This window comes from Marmota flaviventris, chromosome 7, assembly GCF_047511675.1.
Source record: "Marmota flaviventris isolate mMarFla1 chromosome 7, mMarFla1.hap1, whole genome shotgun sequence".
In the NCBI taxonomy this organism is placed as follows: Eukaryota; Metazoa; Chordata; class Mammalia; order Rodentia; family Sciuridae; genus Marmota; species Marmota flaviventris.
The window spans coordinates 107,732,964-107,755,207 of NC_092504.1; the positions used below are offsets into that span (position 1 = coordinate 107,732,964).

General features: G+C 36.1%; 1 protein-coding gene across 2 annotated transcripts in view; it reads left to right on the top strand.

Moving 5' to 3' along the window:
* The window catches only part of LOC114085529 (broad substrate specificity ATP-binding cassette transporter ABCG2-like), a 38,244-nt gene that overhangs the window by 2,512 nt on the left and 13,488 nt on the right, over nt 1–22,244 (top strand). Inside the window, exons 2-8 of one of the 2 annotated variants that reach the window (XM_027926709.2) lie at nt 1,811–1,870; nt 11,040–11,154; nt 11,723–11,875; nt 14,066–14,214; nt 17,828–17,979; nt 19,557–19,661; nt 20,249–20,499. In XM_027926709.2, the coding sequence (XP_027782510.2) occupies nt 1,811–1,870; nt 11,040–11,154; nt 11,723–11,875; nt 14,066–14,214; nt 17,828–17,979; nt 19,557–19,661; nt 20,249–20,499 (985 nt within the window). The remainder of the gene's footprint in view (nt 1–1,810; nt 1,871–11,039; nt 11,155–11,722; nt 11,876–14,065; nt 14,215–17,827; nt 17,980–19,556; nt 19,662–20,248; nt 20,500–22,244) is intronic. The other variant, XM_027926710.2, reaches the window with a different exon arrangement.

Here is a 22,244-nt window from a genome sequence, read left to right on the forward strand (position 1 = left end):
TTCTGACAGTGAAGACTTAGTGAATAAAAAGTTTATTTCTGGTCATTTTACAAGAAATTAGAGGTAGCTGTTATTGAAGAAGATTCATTAAGAGATACAGATAAATGCACTTGGAGAGGTTATATCATTTTTAGAATATTTTTGAGGGGGGTGCTAGTGATTGAATCCCAGACCTCATGCATGCTGAGCGCTCACTCTGCTACTGGTTTAAACCCACGGACCTACCCAATTGTTAGTATGTCTTTACAGTAGACGAAAAAGTCAACAAAAGAATAACATTGTTCTGTGTTACAGCTGGCTCTGTGTTTACCCAAGTTTCACTTTTCCTCATGTTTCAGTGAGAGATACATCAGTTAATGAGCAAAGTGAGAGTACATATTGCCTTAACCCCTGGCAGCCATAGTATAATTGTGACAAGTCAGGTAGCACAGTCAGTGAATGTTGAGGTCCCCTTCACTGTAAGTTCTGTGAAGCACTTGTGTTGGGAAGTTCTTCACTGTGACAATTGTGTAATTGTAAGATCGACCTCTGTGGGAATCATTATTTTAGGACAATTGCAGTCAGATTTGACCATACACTTGAAATAAATACCATTTCTCTGAGGAGTACATCTTTGCCTCCTTACTAATGCTATAGAAAGACTGTAGACATTGAGGTTTTGAAAGGACTCTGTTTCATCATCTCTGTATCCTTTGGAATCTCAGCCCTTAAACTTCCTTAAGTTCATTCTATTTAGCACTGTACATCTTACCTTTAAGATAAAATTCAAGCTATTTGCCTTCTGGGCTCTCAGCCTGGTCATACCTTTTCCACCTTCCTACTCTATCCAAATATTTTACCCTCACACATGCTCTTAGTTTGTGAAACTTTGGTATCTCCGCCATCCTTGTACATCTTTAAAAAATTTTCCCTACTGGAGGGATGTCTCCTAATTCTAAACTGAGAGTTTTCCAGTCCACTTCTGGACCCAGAAAAAGGAATGAAATGATCTGTCTTGAGGATGTGTGTTTCCTTTCCTAGTTGGTACTACATTTTCCTTGAATGTTATGAACAGGTGATGGCTTCTTATGGTTGGGAGTGCTTCATTCTACCCTTTGTATTTTTGCTTCAGAAATGTTGATTTTTGGTCTGTTTGATTTTGTTAGTGAGACCACTACTACTGGTTTCTATGATTGGAAGATATTATAAAGCATTTCTTGAAAACCGTTACATACTTGATACTGTGTTAAGAGTAACAAGAGTAAGAGATGGGTAAAAAAATCTTACTTGTTTCAAGGAATCTTGGACATTGGATATGTCATTTGCAAAAAGGAATAAATAGTTTCAAGGATAAATGAAAGCAACTTAGAGGGACCTTAACCATTCTTACGGGTTCTGACTAGTGGTTCATATCCTATGTATACTAGACTTCTATTAATCAGTTTTTTTTTCTCTTTAAGAGTTGGTGGCTGGGTTTGGTGGCACATGCCTGTAATCCCAGCAGCTCAGGAGGTTGAGGCAGGAGGATTGTACGTTCAAAGCCAGGCTCAGCAATAGTGAGGTGCTAAGCAACTCAGTGAGACCCTGTATCTAAATAAATACAAAAAAAAAAAAAAGCTGGGGGTGGTGATGGGGATGTGCTGAGGATGTGGCTCAGTGGTCAAGTGCCTGGAGTTCAATCCCTGGTACCCCTCCCACGCCAATAAAGAGTTGGTGCTTGTTTTCTGTCCACAGTTTTACCAACCTTCATTGAAAATATTCAATGCAGAGTCTAAATGAAAATTATTTCTTTGAAAGTGGAACGATAAATTTATATTTTTTCTGTTTATAGTGGGATCATGAAACCTGGCCTCAATGCTATCCTGGGACCCACAGGTGGAGGCAAATCTTTGTGAGTATAACAGAAAATATAAGTCAGCCATTTCTGTGCAGGTTCAATGTGCTTTTTAAATTTTATGTTTAGTGCATTATAGTTGTACATAATAGTAGGATTCATTTTGACATATTCATACAGGTGTATACCATAGTCTTCTCCATTTCAATCTCTAGTATTTTCCCCTTCCTTCACCTCCTTTCTCCCCATCCTCTTCCTTTACTCTATTGATATTCTTTCTGTTTATTTTAATTATTTTAATTAATGCATTATAGTTGTATATAAAATTGGAATGCATTTTGATGTATTCATACATACACATGGCATAATTTATTAAACTTTATTTCCCAGTTATTCCAGTTTTCTTTACCTCCTCCTTCCTCTTCAGTCCCCTTATTCTACTCTACTAATCTCCCTTCTATTTTCATGAGACCTCAATTTTTAAAAAAATATTTTTTTCCATTCTAGCCTTTGCATATAAGAGAAAACATCTGACTCTTGACTTTGTGAATTTGGCTTAGTTCAATTAGGACGAGGTCTGGTTCATTTACTAACAAGTGACATAACGGTTGAGTAGAACTCCCTCCATTCATCTATTGATGAGCATCTAGACTGGTTTCATAACTGGCTATTGTGGATTGTATATGGCTATCATATACCTGTGTTTGCTCATATCACTATAGTATGCTGGTTTTAGTTCTTTTGGGATAGCTAGGTCATATGGTGGTTTCTAATCTTTGAGGACTCTTCATACTGCTTTCCAAAGTGATTGTACTAATTTTCAGTCTCATAAATTATGTACAAGTATCTTTCTCCCTATATCCTTTCTAGCAATTACCATCATTTGTATTCTTAATGATTGATATTCTAACTGGGGTGAGATGAAATTTCAGTGTAGTTTTGATTTGTATCTCCCTGATTGTTCAGGGTGTTGAACATTTTTTTGTGTGTGTGTATTTGTTGGTCATTTGTATTTTTTTTTTCTTTTGAGAGATGTTACCCATTTATTGAGTGGTTGATTGGTGGTTTTGGTGGCAAGATTTTTAAAGATTTTTGAGTTCTTTATATATTCTGATTATTAATTTCCTATCAAAGAGTGGCTGGCAAAGATTTTCTCCCATTCTGTAGGATCTCTCTGCACACTCTAAATTATTTCCTTTACTGTAAAGAGCTTTTTAATTTAATACTATTCCACTTATTGATTCTTGGTCTCATTTCTTGAGCTCTAGGAGTCTTATTAGGGAAGTCAGTGTCTGAGTCAATGGGTTGAAGTGTTGACACCATATTTTCTTCTTGCTCTTGTTGTTTAGGATTTCTTCAGCTATTCTGGGTCTTTTGTTCTTCCATATAAATTTTAAGACTGCTTTTTTTCCAGTTTTGTGCAGAATGTCATTGGTATTTTGATAGAGATTGCATTGAATCTGTAGATTACTTTTGGTAATATGGTCATTTTAAAAATTTGTTCTACTTAGTTATACATGACAGTAGAATGTGTTTTGACACACCATACATAAATGAGATATAACCTCTCATTCTTCTGGTTGTATATAATGTAGAGTTAAACCATTTGTGTAATTATATATGCACATAGGGTAATAATGTCCAATTCATTCTGCTATCATTCCTACAATATAGCCATTTTGATGATATTACCTATACCTATTCATGAACATGGTAGGTCTTTGCATCTCCTAGAATCTTCTTCATTCTCTTTCTTCAGTATTTTATAATTTTCATTATAGAATTCTTCTACCTCTTTAGTTAGATTTTTTTCCTAGGGTTTTTTTTTCTTGTTTGTTTTTAGGTTATTTTGAATGGAATTTTTTTTTTTTGTCAGCAGATTCATTATTGGAGTATAAGAAAGACATTTTTTTATGTTCATCTTGTATCCTACCACTTTGCTGAATTTATTGATCTAGAAATTCTCTGGTAGTGTTTTTTGGATCTTCTAGGGTTAGAATCATGTCATCAGCAAACAAAAAGAATTTGACTTTTTTTCCTATTTGTAGCCCTGTAATTTTCTTCTCTTGCCGGATTGCTTTGATCAATTTCAAGAACTTTATTGAAAGGGAGTGGTGAGAATTGACATCCTTGTCTTGTTCTAGATTTTAGAGGAAATGCTTTGTATTTCTTTGTTCAGTATGATGTTGGCTTTGAGTTTGTCATGTATAGCCTTTATGATGTTGAGGTAAGTTCCTTCTGTTCCTGGTTTCTCTGGTGTTTTTAATATAAATGGGTGATGGGTGATGAATTTTGTCTAAGACTTTTTTTCTGCATTTATTTTTGTCCTTGATTCTATTTATGTGATGAATTGCATTTTTGATTTGTGCATATTGAATCAAGCTTGCATCCCTGGGATGAAACCAACTTGATCCTGGTATATAATCTTCTTAATGTGTTTTTGAATGTGGCTTGCTAACATTTTATTAATGTTTTTTGCATATGTGATCATCAAGGGTATTGGTCTGCAGTTTTCTTTCCCTGATGTATCTTTATCTGTTTCGACATCAAGGTGATACTGGCTTCATAGAGTGAATTCGGCAGTGTTCCCTCCTTTTTTATTTCATGGAATAATTTAGTGTTAGTTCTTCTTTAAAGATCTGGTGAAACTCAGCTGAGAATCCATGTATTCCTGGGCTTTTCTTTTTTGGAAGGCTTTTTATTGTGGCTTTAATTTCATTGCTGTTTGCAATCTCACTGCTCTATTGTTCTGTTGAGGTTTTCTATATCCTCTTGGTTCAATTTGAATAGGTCATATGGGTCTAGAAAGTTGTCAATATCTTCTAGATTTTCCAATTTATTGTTACATGTGTTTTCAATTGTCCCTAATGATTTTCTGGATTTCATCAATTGCTGTAATGAATCTCCTTTTTCATCTCAAATTTTGTTGATTTGTGTCTTCTAATTTTTTTTTTGGTTAGTTTGACTAGGGGTTTATTGATATTATTTATATTTTCAAGTTACCACCTCTATGTTGCATTGATCCTTTGTAGTTTATTTTTTAGTCCTCTATTTTAATTTCAGCTCTGATGTTAATTATTTTCTGTCTTCTTCTGGTCTTGGGATTAGTTTATTTCTGCTTTTCTATGGTCTTGAGATGCAGCATTCGCTGTTTATTTGGAATCTTTATTCTTTTGTTTAATGTGGTCACTTAACGCTATAAACTTTCCTCTTAATATCCTCTTCACAGTATCTCAGATTGTTTTGTGTTGTATTGCTGTTCTCATTTGATTCTAGGAATTTATAAATATTTCCTTTCATTTTTTAAAATGTGATTCATTCCTTGTTAAAAAAAATATTGGTCAATCTTCATGTGTTTATGTGATTTCCATAAATTTTCTTGCTGTTGATTTCTAGTGTCAATCCATTATGATCTGACAAGATGCATGGGATAGTTTTTTTTTTTTCTATTTGCTAAGACTTGTTGATGAGCGCCACAACCAAGTTAAGATGGCACCTGGCAGTATGCCAAGAGGAGTGGTTTGTGAAGTAACGCCAGCAAGCCATTAAGATGATGAGGATTCCTTAATGACTGACTGCTGTGTCAAGATGATGTCAATTAAGTTAAGCTGTGTGTAATTAGTTGGGTATATGTACCTCTACAGTTTGGCAGAGAGGCGGCTCCTGCTACTCTGAGTGCCCGCTACTTTGAGTTCTCAGTTCCTGCTGAGTTCACTGGCAATAAAGTAGTTCCTGCTTCAACCTTCAAGTTGCTTGTCACCTCTTGGTTATTTTGCCTAGCCGGACTTGGGCAGCCTAGCTGGACTACGGCAATTTGTATTTGCTTTGTGTCTTAAAATATGGTCTATTTTGGAAAATATTCAATGAGATATTGAGAAGAAAATGCATTCAGTTCTTGTTTAGTGAAATATTCTGTAGATGACTGTTAGGTCCAATTGGTTTATACAATTATTTAGGACAGAAGTGTCTTTATTGATTTTATATCTGCATGACCTGTTGCATGTTGAGAGGTATGTGTTGAAATACCAAGTATTATTATATTAGTTTCTATCTGGGATTTAAAGTCAATAAGTGTTTGTTTTATGTAATTAAGTACACCAACATTTGGGGCATAAATATTTACTATCATTATATCTTCTTGTTGGATTATTCTCTTTAATTATATGCAATAGTTTTCCTTGTCTCTTAAGATTAAATTTTTTATTTTTTTAGTGCATTGTAGTTATATGTAATAGTGGGATTTATTTCAACATATTTATAAATGCATATACCATAGTTTTAAACTATTCCAATCTCCAGTATTACCCCTTTCTTCCCCATCTCCCTCCTTTTGATTCCCTTTCTCTCCTCTCTTGGTCTCTCTTCTACTTATTTTTTTAATTAATGCCTTATAATCATATATAAAGTTATAATACATTGTGGTCTCACCATAAATTCACCTAGTATAATTTGGTCAACTCTATTTCACATTCCCCTTTCCCTTTCCTCCTCCCACCCCTTTGGTTTCTTGCTTCTACTCTCCTGATCTCTCTTCTATTTTCATGAGATCTCCTCTTGAATTTATTTTTCTTCTCTAGCTTCTGCACATGAGAGAAAGCATTTCACCCTTGTCTTTCTGAGTTTCACTTATTTTGTTCAGCATGGACTCACTCCATTTACCAGCAAATGATGTGATTTCTTCTGATTATTTTTTGCTTGAAGTTTGATTTGTTAGATACAAGAATAAGTATTCCTGCTTGTTTTCAAACTCTACTTGCATCAGGTATCTTTTTCTATTCTTTCACTTCCAGTCTATAGATATCTTTGCCTATAAGAGTCTCTTGGAAACAATGTATAGTTGGGTTCTGTTGTTTAAATTCATTCTGCCCACCTCTGAGAAGAATTGAGACCATTCACAGTCAGAGTTATTACGGAGAGATGTTAATTCCAGTAATTTTATTTGTTTAATAAATGAAATTTGTTCTTTATTTTTATTTGATTAATTGCTTTTCTGGAGAGCTACATCTATTTGAGAGCTCTGGGGGTTGTTTTTAAGTTTCTCATCATGTAGTATTTATTTTCTGTAGTTCAGGTTTAGTGGCCATAAATTATTTTAGTTTATCATTACCATAGAAAGTTTTACTTTCTGCTTCAATTCTTCATGATAGCTTTGCTGGGTATAGCAATTTTGGCTGGCAATTATTTTCTTTTATAGATTGAATTACCTCATTCTAAGCCCTTCTCGCTTTTTTTGTTTTATAAAAATTTTATTTAGGGTTTTTTTTTCCATGCTGGGAATTAAACCCAGGGCCTCAACCATGCCAGGCAAGGGCTCTACCACTGAGCTACATTCCCTGCCCTCCGCACGTTTAGTTTGAATTGAGAAGTTTGAGGTGAGTCTTATTGATGTAGCTTTAAATGTGATTGTGATCTAATGTTTTTCTCTTTATATTCTATTCTCATTTTCTATTCTATTCTCATTTTCTATGTTAGGCATTTTGTACATGATGTGTCCATTAGAGTTTAATTTTTGATACTGTCTATTTAGGGTTCTATATGCATCCTTTATGTAGATGTCCATTGTGTTCCTAAGGATTGGAAAGTTTTCTTCTATTATATTACTAAATAGGTTCCTAATGCCATTAGCCTGTATTTTTCTGCTTTTTTCTGTTCCACACTTCTTGTACTTTCTCATCATGTTCTCCCCTCCCCTTTACTATCTACTGAATGTTCCAGCTCAAATACCCTGTCCTTGAGGCCTAAGGTTCTGTTTTCTATGTAATTTAGTCTGTTGGTGATTCTTTCAAGTAAACCTTTTATTCAATTTATTGTGTTTTTCATTTCTAGTAGTTCTGATTGGTCCCTTTTCAGAATCTCTATCTATTTAATGGTCTTTGACCTTTTGTAGTTGCTCTTAGTTCATTCTTTAATTTGTTTCTTATATCTTCTTTTTTTAAAAAATTTATTTTTCTTAGTTGTTGATAGATCTTTATTTTATGTATTTATACGTGGTTCTGAGAATCGAACCTAGTGCCTCAGGCTTGCCAGACAAGGGCGCTACCACAGTCCCAGTCCCTTATATCTTATTTTAGTTCATTAATACTTTTAATAATCAAAGTTTCAAAATCTTTCTTTGAAATTTTATTCCCTTACGTGTCTGTGTATACCTTTTTGGAAGATTGTAACATTTGGAGGGAGACTTTTTCCTCATATTTTCAGAGATCTTGGACCTGCACATGAAATGGACTCCTTTTCCTCCTTTGTGATGATATCCTTGGGAGGTAGTTGTCTCTTTTGTAATAAGTCCTGTGTTGTTGGTATCTGTTGGCTTCAGTATGTAGGCTGAGTGTATTCCAAGTATTAGTTATGACCAACAAAGACTCTCAGTTTGCTGCTATAGAACTGCTGAATGAATTCACTCTTCTAAGAGCTGCTATAACACTGTAAGGTTTTTCGAGTCTTCTTTTTGGAATATTTTTTATTTTGATGTAGGAAAAATGTCCAAGAGGGGAATCTGATGTCTCCTTCTAGTCATTCTTACTTGGGGGCTAATCATTGGTTTGGAGTTTTTGTCTCCTCTATTCTATGTGTCAAAGTATTTTTGAAGCTTGATTAGGGTTGATTTGTGTGTGAAGGAGGGTACACTGTCACTTTGCTGAGATGTGGGTGTTATTCAACTGCAGAGTTTCTCATTTGAACTTGTAGTGTACCAGTTACTTCCCAGCCCCTCTCAGAAAAAAAGGGAAAAGAAGCAACAGCAATAGTAGTGATCAATATAGAGCATTAGAATAAATTCCTGGTGCCTGCTATGGCACTAATATACCATTAATTCCCACAAAAAGAGGAATTGCAGGGTAAGCATTTAACAACAGCAGTAACAATAAGCAGTCATGAATTATAACTAGTATAAAAATATATAATAGTTACCAACTATGCCCTTCCCAATGCTAATAACTGCAGAAACATGAACGGTGGGGGAGTAATTATACAAACTAAATTGTTCTTAAAGATAGTAAAACTGTAGTTCATTAAGAAGAAAAAAAGTGGGGTAGGAAGGTAAAAGGAAATTTAAAATATTCAAAAGGTGAACTGAAGTGCAGCAGGGGAGGGATTGTAATGGCTATAAATAAAGATGAGTAAAAAATACCTGACTCCCCAATAAAATAAGTAATGAGAAAGAGAGAGAACAAGTGAATTAAGCTACTGAAGGGGGAAGAGAGGAGAGGAGTAATAAGAGAAAAAACAAACAAAACAACAACAAAAAAGAGCCGAAACAAAGAGATGAAAAGTCAAACCAAAACACATAAGCACAAAACCTTACCCCTCTAATGTTAAAAGAAAGTGAAATAACAAATGGTTGAGGAAAGGAAAAAATTTAAAAAGAGGAAAAAGGGGATAAAAATGAAGATCCACTAGGAAATCGAAACAGAACATACATCCCACACATACACACATTCACACACAGTTGATGGAAAAAAGAAAAAAAATAAGAATAAGGATAAAGGGAAAGAAAAATTTTAATTACACATGAAGGGCTGCTCTGCTGAGGTGGGCAACACTGTTGGCAAGTATGGATGTCCACTGCCTATGCCTTCCTGTCCTTTCTGTTTCTTCTAGGGCTGTGTACCTGTTAGAGCAAGGGCTGGGAGTTGTGAAGTCCATCTTCTTTGAGTTGGTCACTCAGCTGTCAGCTACAGTGGCCTGGAACTGAAGCTGCCTGTATTGACTCTCAGTTTCCCTTCTTGCCAGTTTAAGGACAGAATAGGAAGTAGTGACAATTGGAGTTTTGTCCATGCAAACTCGGTGAGTGCACTCCCCGGGCGGGGCTGATGTAGACTTCTAAATGTTAAGTTCAGGCAACTGGCAAACTTAGCTCTGACCAAACTTGTGAGCTTTGCTGTGAGTTTTCTACTCTAGGGAAAATGGCTCCATCCACCCTATTGCCAGACAGAAGCTAATCTTCACTGGGTGTCTGGGTATGGGGAGGGGGCTCCTGAGAACTCCATTGTTGGGGTAAAGCGATGAAGTCTCTGTTCTTGCACACATCACTTTCCATAAATATGGTTGTTCCAGGAACAGACCCCGAGTGTAAATGTACCCATCTGTCCAGTTTCTGAGTTTACTTAGACTAACCCTGCAAGCCACCAAAGAGCACAATCCTCTTTGTGCCTTCCTCAGTCATGCCCCCACCAGGAGGTCTCTAGATCTCACAGCAGGCGTATGCAGGGACAGTTGGCCAATGCTTGTTATGAACTCCCTGGCTCCTGTAGCAGAAAGTCACCTCATAGTCACTCTAAGATGGCATCCCACATCAGCTCTCCACCCTCCACCCAGGAAGCTCAGAGTTACCCAAGTTCAGACCTCACCTCTGTTTTACCAGTTACCCTGTGCCCAATTTCCTTTAGATTCAATCTCTTCTTTCTGCTTGGGTCTCCCCTCCCCTCTACAGTGGACTGATCTGCAGCATTATAGGTTGGATTCCCAAGGTATTCTCTCCTGCCCTATGTTCAGAGTTCCTGAATTTCTGTCTTTATGATTCTTATATTAGGATTCAGTGTGTTCCCTGTCACCCACTTTACAAGGTAGCAGTATTTTCCTGCTGCTTGGGCCTCAAGCTCATGGAATAAGTGAAATTTACACCCTTCTCCTACTCCATTTTTTCCAGAATCTTCAGTGTGTTTTTAACAATCATTTTTAGTGTGAGTAGATATTGGTTGAGCATTTGCTGTACATGTCTTCTCTGGTCCTAGGTGCTGTTGATAGGCAGTTGGGCTAGCTTGTGTTTTTTTTCCCCAAGAACCAGGAAGTCTTAATAGGTTGGCTTTACTAATAGGACTTGATAAGTTATTTGGCATATATGGGCTGGGGGGCATGCTATCAGCATTGGGTAGGGAAATAAGGGGATAATATTAAAAATGTGGAGGTAGAGCAGAAGGTCTTTGTGAGGGCATAGATAAAGGAGCACATTTCCTGTGTTGGATCCACCAAGGTAAGACAGCCATGTGGGTCATTTGGGACACCTGTGCTGGGTAAGCCAATGATACCTTGCTTTTATGTTTTTGGTGTTTCCTGTAGCCCATGATGAAAAGAAGGGTGAAAATTTAAGTACACACACACACATACAATTTTTAAAAACATCCTGACTAGTTAATTTTCTGACTTGAGAAAAATGTCTGTTAAGAGTAGCTGAGAGACATGGCCTGTGTAGGAGGAGAAAAAACCCTATAACATATGTACCCTTTTATAGTTTGTTAGATATCTTAGCTGCAAGGAAGGATCCACGTGGATTATCTGGAGAAGTTTTGGTAAATGGAGCACCTCGGAATGCCAATTTCCCATGTGAGTCCGGTTATGTGGTACAAGTAAGTATTAGTGAATTTTCCCTTTAGATTTTTTTGGTTCTGTATCGGGAAAAACCTTGGCTTATAATTTAGTATGATTCCAGTTGATTATTTCACATGCTCATGAAACAAAACTTGTTTACACCTGCTTTTCATAATTTCCCATAAGAGTGAGGTTAGAGTTAAATGGAAAGGAAAGGAGGATCTGGACTATGACCCCTGTCAGGCAGTGGTGTTGATTCTAGCTGTTGTATCATTTACATAAAAGCTAATTCCTATCCTTTTTTTTTGCCCTTCCTTTACTTTCCTACGTTCCCTATACAATGCCTTTGGCGAATCCTTATACAAAGCAGTCTGGAAGTACCTGTTGGAGTCATCATAATTACCAGTGCTCCATCTGGGTGTGCACTGGTGGATGAACTGCCTCCCTTGGACTCTGTAGCTCTCTGTATGTGGAATCACTGAAATCTGTGGAGCTGAAATTTTACCTTGGGTTGTGTGTGTGTGTGTGTGTATTAAGTTACATTCACTGGAGGGATAGTCTTAGAAAAGACTTAGTATGTCTCATTAAAATACTATTTGCCTTCAGGATGATGTTGTGATGGGCACCCTGACAGTGAGAGAAAATTTACAGTTCTCAGCGGCTCTTCGGCTTCCAACAACTGTGACAAATCAAGAAAAAAATGAGAGGATCAACAAAGTCATTAAAAATTTAGGTCTGAGTAAAGTGGCTGATGTTAAGGTAATGTGAAAAAACCCTGATAGAATCAGCCAGAAAAGAGAACTTCCCTGTGTGAACAATGTGACCTTAATCAGAAGTTTCCTAAGGTGTATAAGGTCAACGCGACTGCCTTCCATAATGATGAGAAAAGTCAAGTTACATAATATGAAGGTGGTAATGAAGCTGGAGAGGCAATCTTAATGATGGTTGAATCCCAGTATTGGAGTGTGGTCTAGTTTGAAGAGTATTCCTCACATGGCCTTTTCCATGTGGTCTTCTCACCCTCTTCGTTAAATGAGAGACCATTTGATGTCTTTGCTCTAAGTTTTATTTTTCCTTTTTTCTACTACCCCTTTAGTAGTTCTTCTTCCTTTTGCTCTGGGGAGACTTTGTTCTTATGCTTTTTTTAAGGCGTATTTCTAGGATTGATAAATGACAGGAATCCAAAGATTCTAGTTCTGTGTAGTTCATTTTGGGTTAATTTGGCTTTGAAAATTATATTTGGTCACATTAGAATTTATTTATAATTTATGTGGTGACCAAGTTATGTTTCTATAGCCATTTTTTTTTAGCCTTTGGCACCCCCTGTTATCACCTCTCCTTTGAGGCAATGAAGAATTGAGGGGCTGTACTCTCTGCTGCTTCCCCTGGTACCTGTTGATAGTATTTTATGTGAAGTATACTTTGTTTGGAAGAAGAATCCTGGGATGCCACCATTTAGCACTTATTTTTGTTTTATGAGTCATTGAGTTTTCTTTCCTTTGGATCTTTATTTATTTGATTTTGCCTTCCCAGTGTTCTTTAACTATGTTCTTTAACTTTAAGCAGGCACTGCTCAAAGTTACTTATTTGGATTTTTAAAGGAAAATATGTGAAGGCAGTTATTGACTTTTTATAATTTATGTAATCTAATTGAAAAAATCTTAAATTTTTATGAATTTTTAAACATAACAAAAATGTAGAGAAAATAGTCAATATGACAATGATATGATTGTCAGATCATATGGTAATATAATTGCTCATACTATTCACCTTGCTTTATCAGTTGTAAATATCACCTGCCATAATTACTTCAACAATTTCATGCTGAATATTTTAAAGAACATCATACAGTGTTTCATCCCTGAATACTAATTATGTATCTATAAAATGGCATTTCCTTACTTTACCACAATACCATTATCAACTAACAAAATGGACTGTATGTTCATATCATCACCCTTGTCAAGCCCCTATTCATTCACATTCTTCAAATTGTCTATAAATGTCTTTTTTTAATATTTATTTTTTAGTCATAGTTGGACACAATACTTTTACTTTACTTATTTATTTTTATGTGGTGCTGAGGATCAAATCCAGGGTCTCACACTTGCTAGGTGAGCGCTCTACTGATGAGCCACAACCCCAACCCTCCAAATGTCTTTTGTAGTTCAGTTGTTAACAGGACCCAGCCATAGGCCTTGGGTGGCATTTGATTATTATCCTTTTGGAGACTCTGAATTTCAGAATTGTTTGCTACTTTCTGTCTCCCCAAAACCTTTCTACTCCCCTCAACACACAATCACATTGACTAGTTGAAAAGACTGAGACAGTGGCCCTGTGGAATATCACATCTTCTAGATTTGCTTTAAAAGAACAAACAAGGAATTGTTCAATGAGTTGGGGGTGGGCACAGTGTCAATTTGGAAAGACTTGCAGTCATTGAAAAGTTGCTAATGTGGTGTGGTAGAAAGCACACTTCTTTGATTGTGAGTTTATTTTTTGTAAATCCACTTGGAGACTTTTGTTTGAAACAGTATTTGGGATGTTGTTAGAAGACTAATAAATCACTAGAGAGACTTTCCTTTTTCCTTTCCTATCTTTATTTCTTGTTTTATAGTGTGATGCCACTATCAGGGACATATCTTTTAGTGTTCAAGCTTATTTATGCTAAACCTAAATATGCAACTTGATAAGAAACATACATAACTGTTAAAAGCTTAGCCTTTATATCTGGGCCAGTCATTTGGAACCTGTGTCTTGAGCCTCATTTCACTCATCTAATAAAAGAGAAACCCCCTCTTCTTTCAGATGTCTATTTATTTGCATTCAGAATAATAAGGACAACAAAATAAAGTGTCTCTAATAGGACTGGCACAGGCTAATCTACCAAATGACAGTGACTGTGGTTGTTTCTTTGTGAGAGAAACAATAACAATAACTGTGTTTTAGGTTGGAACCCAGTTTATATCTGGAGGAGAAAGAAAAAGGACCAACATAGCAATGGAGCTGATCATGGATCCTCCCATCTTGTTCCTGGATGAACCCACAACTGGTTTAGACTCGAGCACAGCTAGTACTGTCCTTTTGCTCCTGAAAAGGTAAATGCTATGGGAATATTGTTCTTTCATTTACTTAATATTTAATTACTTCTGTGTATACTACAGAGCAATTAGACAGATGAAATAAATTAAAGGGATACACATAGGAAAAGAAGGACTCAAATTAGCATTATTTACTGATGATATGATTCTATACCTAGAAGACCCTAAAAGTTCCACCAGAAAACTTCTAGAACTAGTAAATGAATTCAGCAAAGTAGCAGGATATAAAGACAAAGGCAATTCTGTATTTCAGTGACAAATTCTCTGAAAGGAAAATGAGGAAAACTACCCCATTTACAATAGCCTCAAAAACAAAACCAACCAACCAACCAAACAACAACAACAACAAAAACTTGGGAATCTACTTAATGAAAGAGGTGAAAGATCTATACAATGAAAACTACAAGACCCTAAAGAGATAAATCAAAGAAGACCTTAGAAGATGGAAAGATCTACCTTGCTCTTGGATAGGCAGAATTAATATTATCAAAATATCCATACCATCAAAAGCACTTTACAGATTTAATGCAATTCTGATCAAAATCCCAATGGCATTCCTCATGGAAATAGAAAAAGCAATCATGAAATTCATCTGGAACAAAAAGAGACCCAGAATAGCTAAAGCAATACTTAGTAGGAAGAGTGAAGCAGGTAGCATCACTATACCAGACCTTAAACTATAATACAGAGTAACAGTAACAAAAACAGCATGGTATCAGCACCAAAATAGACTGATAGACCAATGGTACAGAATAGAGGACACAGAGACTAACCCACAAAACTACATTTATCTTATATTAGACAAAGGTGCCAAGAACATACATTGGAAAACAGCCTCTTCAATAAATGGTGCTAGGAAAACTGGAAATCCATATGCAACAAAATGAAATCAAACCCCTACCTCTCATCATGCAGAAAACTCAACTCAAAATGGATCAAGAATTTAGGAACACAACCAGATACTCTGTGTCTAATAGAAGAAAAAGTAGGCCCTTATCTCCATCATGTGGGATTAGGCCCCAACATTCTTAATAAGACTCCTATAGCGCAAGAATTAAAATCAAGAATCAATAAATGGGATAGATTCAAACTAAAAAGTTTCTTATCAGTAAAAGAAACTATCTGTTAGGTGAATAGACAGCCAACATATTGGGAACAAATTTTTACCCTTCACGCATCAGATAGAGCACTAATCTCTAGGGTATATAAAGAACTCAAAAAGCTAAGCACCAAAAAACCCAAATAACCCAATCAATAAATGGGCCAAGGATCTGAACAGACACTTCTCAGAAGATGATATACAATCAATAAACAAATATTTGAAAAAGTGTTCATTATCTCTAGCAATTAGAGAAATGCAAATCAAAACCACTCTAAGATTTCATCTCACTCTAATCAGAATGGCAGCTATTATGAAGACAAACAACAATAATTGTTGGTGAGGATGTGGGGGGAAAGGTACACTCATACCCTGCTGGTGGGTCTGCAAATTGGTGCAGCTAATATGGAAAGCAGTATGGAGATTCCTTGGAAAACTGGGAATGGAATCACCATTTGACCCAGCTATCCCTCTCCTTGGTTTATACCCAAACGACTTAAAAACTGCAGGAACACAGCCACATCAATGTTTATAGCAACACAATTCACAATAGCTAAACTGTGGAACCAACCTAGATGCCCTTCAATAGATGGATTTAAAAATGTGGCATATATACACAACGGAATATTACTCAGCAATAAGAAAGAATAAAAATCATAGCATTTGCAGGTAAATGAATGGTGTTGGAGAAGATAATGCTAAGTGAAGTTAGCAAATCCCCAAAAAACAAATGCCAAATGTTTTCTCTAATATAAGGAGGCTGACTCATAGTGGGGTAGGGAGGGGGAACATGGGAGGAATAGATGAACTCTAGATAGGACAAAAGGGTGGGAGGAGAAGGAAGGGGGCATGTGGTGAGAAATGATGGTGGAATGTGATGGACATTATTATCCAAAGCGCATGTATGAAGACATGAATTGGTGTGAATATACTTTGTATACAACCAGAGATATGAAAAATTGCTCTATATGTGTAATATGAATTGTAATACATTTTGCTGTCACATATTAAAAAATTAATAAAAATTTATAAGTAAATAAATAAATGAAAACCAAGGTCTGCTTTTTTAGTTCTCTCTGTTGCTACTACTGGCATTGCCAATTGACCTTTGTAGGCAGATGTAGGAAAACACATGTATGGGTGTGTATGTTTATATTTGTATACCATGTAGAAAAGTACTTTTATATTTTATTTAGAAATATGTGGAATATAAATATTTTATGTGCATGTGCATATATGTGTGTACATATATGCACATATATTGGAATAGAAAGAACCATGTAAAAATACATCTGTAACTATTGCTGTTTCTGTTAGTGTGTACATATTAAAAAGCCCATCAGTTTATAATACTATTTGAATTCTAGTCTAAAATCTCCATGTCATTTTGAGTCTTTGCCACTTTCATGTTTATAAGCGACATCAGACTGGGAAAGATGTAACTCCCATTTTCTCAATATATCCACTTACTTACTCAAACAAATAATTTAGTTTTCTAATGCAACCAGTCTCCCAATTGTTCTGGCTGGTTGCTTTATCCTCCATTCACTTTGTAAACCCTTCTGCCCCATTTTCTTTTCACAACAAATGTTTACATCAGAATTAAAGGGAAACAAAAACATCGAGCATAGGAACACATTTACTGAAATACAAGTGTCTCATTTGGTTTGAAATCCTGAAAAGTTACTCTGACTACTTACCTGAGGTGGATTTATGTTGGCAGTGCTTCAAGGAGTCCTCCATCCCTCAAGAAGTTGCTTTTTAGTTTTGGTTACAGGCTCTCCAAATTCAGGTCATGCTATGAATAACACCAGTGCCTTTCCCCCTGGGTTAAAAGACCCCAGACTTGTTTCAAACCCCCAAAGTTCTCCACTTGAGGAATGGTCTACAGATTAGAGACAATTACCAGATAGATTAGTTGAGAGAAGGGGCAAGGCACTGCCCTGCTAATGATACCAACCTGTCCCTTCTCCAAGGTCTAATTACTAACAGGCAGTCCTCAAATTTGAGTACACCTGTTCTAATTAGTCCTCAAATTTGAGATATTTTTCTTGTTAAAAGTATGACTCCCGGGCTGGGATGTGGCTCAGTGGTAGAGTGCTCGCCTGGCATGCAGGAAGCACTGGGTTTGATCCTCAGCACCACATAAACGTGAAGTAAAGATATTGTGTCCACCTAAAACTAAAAAATAAATATTAAAAAAAAATGACTCCTGTACCCAACCCCAGGATTTTGATTCAGGGTCTAGGAGGTCTGTCTAGGAATCTGTATTGTCAATAAACATTCTAGTAAATTTTAGAATATTGATGCACCATCCTTAACAAGCCCTTGTGTTTTTAATAAATGCATTGAATTTAAGTTCCTCAACTACCAAGTAGATGAGATGAGAATTTTATAAGAGAAAATCAAGTTAAATTGGAACAAATGGCTTACTGGCAGAATAAAGTACTTTTTAAAGAAGTACAAGGTTCAGATGCTTAATGATTTGTTATTTTCCCTCTTTTAACTTAGGATTTCTGAGCAGGGACGAACAATCATCTTCTCCATTCATCAACCTCAGTATTCCATCTTCAAGCTGTTTGACTGCCTCACATTATTGGCCTCAGGAAGACTTATATTCCATGGTCCTGCCCAGGAGGCTTTGGGGTACTTTGAATCAATAGGTGTGGCTGACTTTTTCATGCACTAAATCCTCAATTCATAGAATCATAGAGAACAGAGGGGCGACAAGAGTCCTGTTGGATCTTTGCATTTACTTGGGGTGCCACCACTCTAAACATCTTTGGTCAGTTTGATGCCAGAAGTTTTTTTTTTTTTTTTTTTTTTTCCATTTTGCAGGACTTACTTGTTGTTTAGGTCTCTTTCCTTATCCTGTCCTACGAGTATGCATATATGTATGTTTCTACTAGGCCTGTGTCTGCTCTGCTTCCCAGTTATAATGACCTTCCCCCTGAAAGTTCAGTAATAAATGTAGTGAACTTAGAGCCAGTTAGTCAATTAACATTTATGGAATGACCCAGTGTCATTGTTTTGACCACATAAGAGATGATGGCATTTCAGTTTTTCCTCCATCATGTTATCTTCTTATATACCCTGATGAGGGCTCATGGAGATGTTGCTTAACTTTATAGTAACATTAAATTGCAGATTTAGGCTTTGAATAAGTGCACGTGGCTATTAGTCAATACAATATCTTGTCCTAAATCTGACTTTGATGGGCCAGTATTTCTGACATTTCTGGGCTGCCTGATTCTTTCTATATCAGATTGAATTTTGTGATTATTTTAAATGGCTCATGCAATCTACTTCATTTTAGAAATATTTGGGTATGATTATAGATGTGTCCTCATGACCTAACATATCATTGTAAATATTCATTAGCTGTCTTTCTTAATTTCTTTTGTTTAATCTCTGTCATTTGAAAATGATCAAACATATGTGGGTCTAAGGGAATCCAGAGAAGATAAAAATTTTAAGAGTGAGACCTCAGGTCAAGTTCAGATGATTGTGCCACAGGACTTGAGGTGAGAGCTTAGGTGTGCTGTGCTAATCATTCTCTCTTGATAATGCTGTTTTGTGGATTTGTTGTCTATTTGGAATTATGGCAGAAGGACAGATAATAATTTGGATCTCTGAATGTAGAAGGTGGAGAAACTAGTTTTGCAGATAGGTGCACTGCTGTTCTAGTATTTGCTATGTGAACTCTGAGAGTACAACAAGCCCCAGCATTTAACACTTTTTTTCTTGGACACAGATTTAGTTTTATGGAAGAGTACTAATAATCATCAGATCATATTGATGACTATTTGGGTTTCATGATTTATGATAGGTAAGGACTAATGTAAGATGTTCTAAAGAATCCATGATTGGTGTGGAAAATCAAATCTATATAGATATATAAATGTTTATAATAGGTATATCTCTATATAATAGATATATTTATTAGACTGGATTAGTTTAGTAGTAACCTGTTAATAATATTTCCTTTATTTATCCATATTTTATATTATATAATAGATCTATTATATAATAGATATATCTTATCTATCAGCTGGAAAAAAATAAAATATTGTGTGACTTGAATATATAAGGAGAAAAGATGAATACTGAGAACAGAGAACGAGAAGATAAGAAGTTAGATTCTGTCTTCCCTAACCTCACCTTCATCACCCTCTGGAAGTGAGTCCTCTTCACCTTCCATGACTATCATATTGAGTTTTTGGGGTGCTTTCTTTCTCAGGTTACCCATGTGAACCTTACAACAACCCTGCGGACTTCTTCCTGGATATCATTAACGAAGACTTTTCTGCTGTGGGATTAAACAGAGAGGAAGGAGACTGTGAAGGTATGTAAGTCTCTTAGATTCATTTTGCCTAGTTGCTTTGGCTGAAGTTTAGCAATGTGATGGCTCATTAAAATCTGCCTTTGTGAATTCATGTTAATGCTGTGTTCTGATGAGTCAACAGACAGACTTTGTTGTTCATAGAGCTGTGGGCATTTTAATTTTAATTTGTAAATGAGCATCTCTATGATACTTTCAGTTGGAAGGGGGTTCCCAATAAGAAATATTCTCATTTTTATGCTATTTTTGAAATAAGAAACTGGGCTCTTTATGCACTTATACAGAGTATGAAGGAAGGGCCAGATTTTTATATTAGGAATTATTCCACTGTGTGGTAAGGAATCTATTTTGTGAAATAGGCAAATAGGAAAAAGTCAGTGAATTTGTTGTACCTATAAAATTACACCAGTAGTTCTGGTTCATTCACTGTGTTTTTCTACAATATAAAGCAATGACAAGGCTAGTGGTTCTTTTTATATTCAAGCTTTAGAATTAGAATGTTATCCAAGAAAGGAGTTGTAGAAGAATGGATTAGTTTAGTAGTAACCTGTTAATAATGTTTCTCTTCTTTATCCACTTTTATCCCAAAGCCAACGAGACTGAGCAGCTTTCTCAGAGAGAAAAGTCAGTCGTAGAAAAATTAGTTGAATATTATGCCACCTCCTCCTTCTACAGAGATACCAAAGCTGAGTTAGATGAACTTTCAGGAGGTCAGGAAAAGAAGAGGAGCTCAGCCTTCAAGAAAATCACTTATGTTACCTCCTTCTGTCATCAGCTCAGATGGATTATCAGGCGTTCCTTCAAAAATGTACTGGGTATTCCCCGTGCCTCTATAGCTCAGGTAACCTGACAAATTCTTTTCATTGTGTTGTGAAGTACTCATGTGGGAGCTATTTGGTTCTGATGTGGTCCACTTCAGGATTCTGTGTATCTTCTACCCACCCCTCCATCGACTTGTCATCCCCACTTCATTTGGGATATAGAAACAGTCAATAGAACAAGTGAAACACAATCAAGATTTTAACATGCAAAGCTTGTTTTAGTTTTTACTTGGGCCACCTAACTCAGAATTGTTGATGATTGAAATAAACTGTAATGAGTAATCTGAGCAAAAAAAAAATTGTAATGTAAATGTAGAGTCAGCCTTATTTGGGGTATTCTAGTAGTTGTCCCCTATCATCCAGTAATTTACTCAACAATGTCAACATAAGATCGTGTGCTGCACTTTGGGACTCTGTTACACTGGTGAATAATGGGTAAAATTAAAATCTCTGCTCTCATGGGACTTATTATGATAGCAAAAGACAATGATAACTGAATAAAGAAAATAGATGGCATGTCAGATGACAGAAGAGACTATGCAGGAAGATTAAGCAGAGAAGGGATGAAGGTAGGGGAGGGACAGAGAAGAAGTAGAGAGAAGAGCGTTGGTTTACAGTTGAAATCAGGCAGTGAGGGAAACCTGGAGTTGTTGAATATACCTGCAGTTGGTCTGAACTGTCCACTGTCTGAAGGAAGAGCCTGAATGCAGAGTGTTGTTATTATTATTGACCTTCCTACTTAAAGATTCTATCTTTGGAAAGCACTAGATACCTTAAAGAGTTTTCAGTTTATACACAGGTAATAATCAGGCTTAATGAGGCTATTCACTGTGTAGCTAACTCCTTTAAGATGAGATAATGTTCTTTTCTGCTTTTGTCTGGCTCTGTAATAATTATTGATTATCACTCTTCAAAGTTTTGCTGTTATTCGTAACCTGTGTGTCACGCAAAACACTAGTTCTCCCAGTTCATTGATCTATCATCTATAATTCACCTGGTTGTTTGGGGACTGTTATTTTTATTATCAATCACTAAATTTCTGTTGAGTATGGAAAGATAGCATGTTGTCAGTACTAATGAAATACTACTGACTTCTTAACATGTGCACTATAATTTTCATATTTAGTGTACCTGAGAACATATATCCTTATTTGATTCACCCTTAGTGGACTCAATTTCTCTGAATGTTTTTTAGCCTTGTTATTTGTAATTTCTTTCAGAACACAAGCAATTTTGTGTCCTATCAATGAAGAGTAATGTTTTATTCTTTAAAATATTTTAAATTTCATTTAGAATCATGCCAGCTGAATTAGAGCCATCAACTTAGGTTACCCACTGTTCAGCAGGAGATGATGAAATGAGTAGATTCTTTCGTGTGATTTATGCATTAAGTTTTCCTTACTTGCGTTTAAAAAGTGGTTTATAAGTATCTTTTCCAAGCTACATACACAGGAGTTCTGGGCAGGGCATTATCAGAACACAGTTACTTGTACACCAGGATTGTGCCTGTTTTGGGTCTAGGCTTCCTTAAGGTGCAAACAGCCAACTTACTTCATCAATAAACTCAAAAGGAGTTCCAGCAACATTCAGAGAATTATCAGTCTCTAAAATAAGGGTAGAACTGTGGAGAGCAGTGACTTGAATCATGGTCTTTGACTGCCTTATGGTTGTGGCTACACTTGCACTGGGAACTTTCTGTGTCCCACCTGATCCCAGCTTTCTCTCTATAAGTGTTTCTCACTGGTTTTGCCCCTCACCGGTTTCT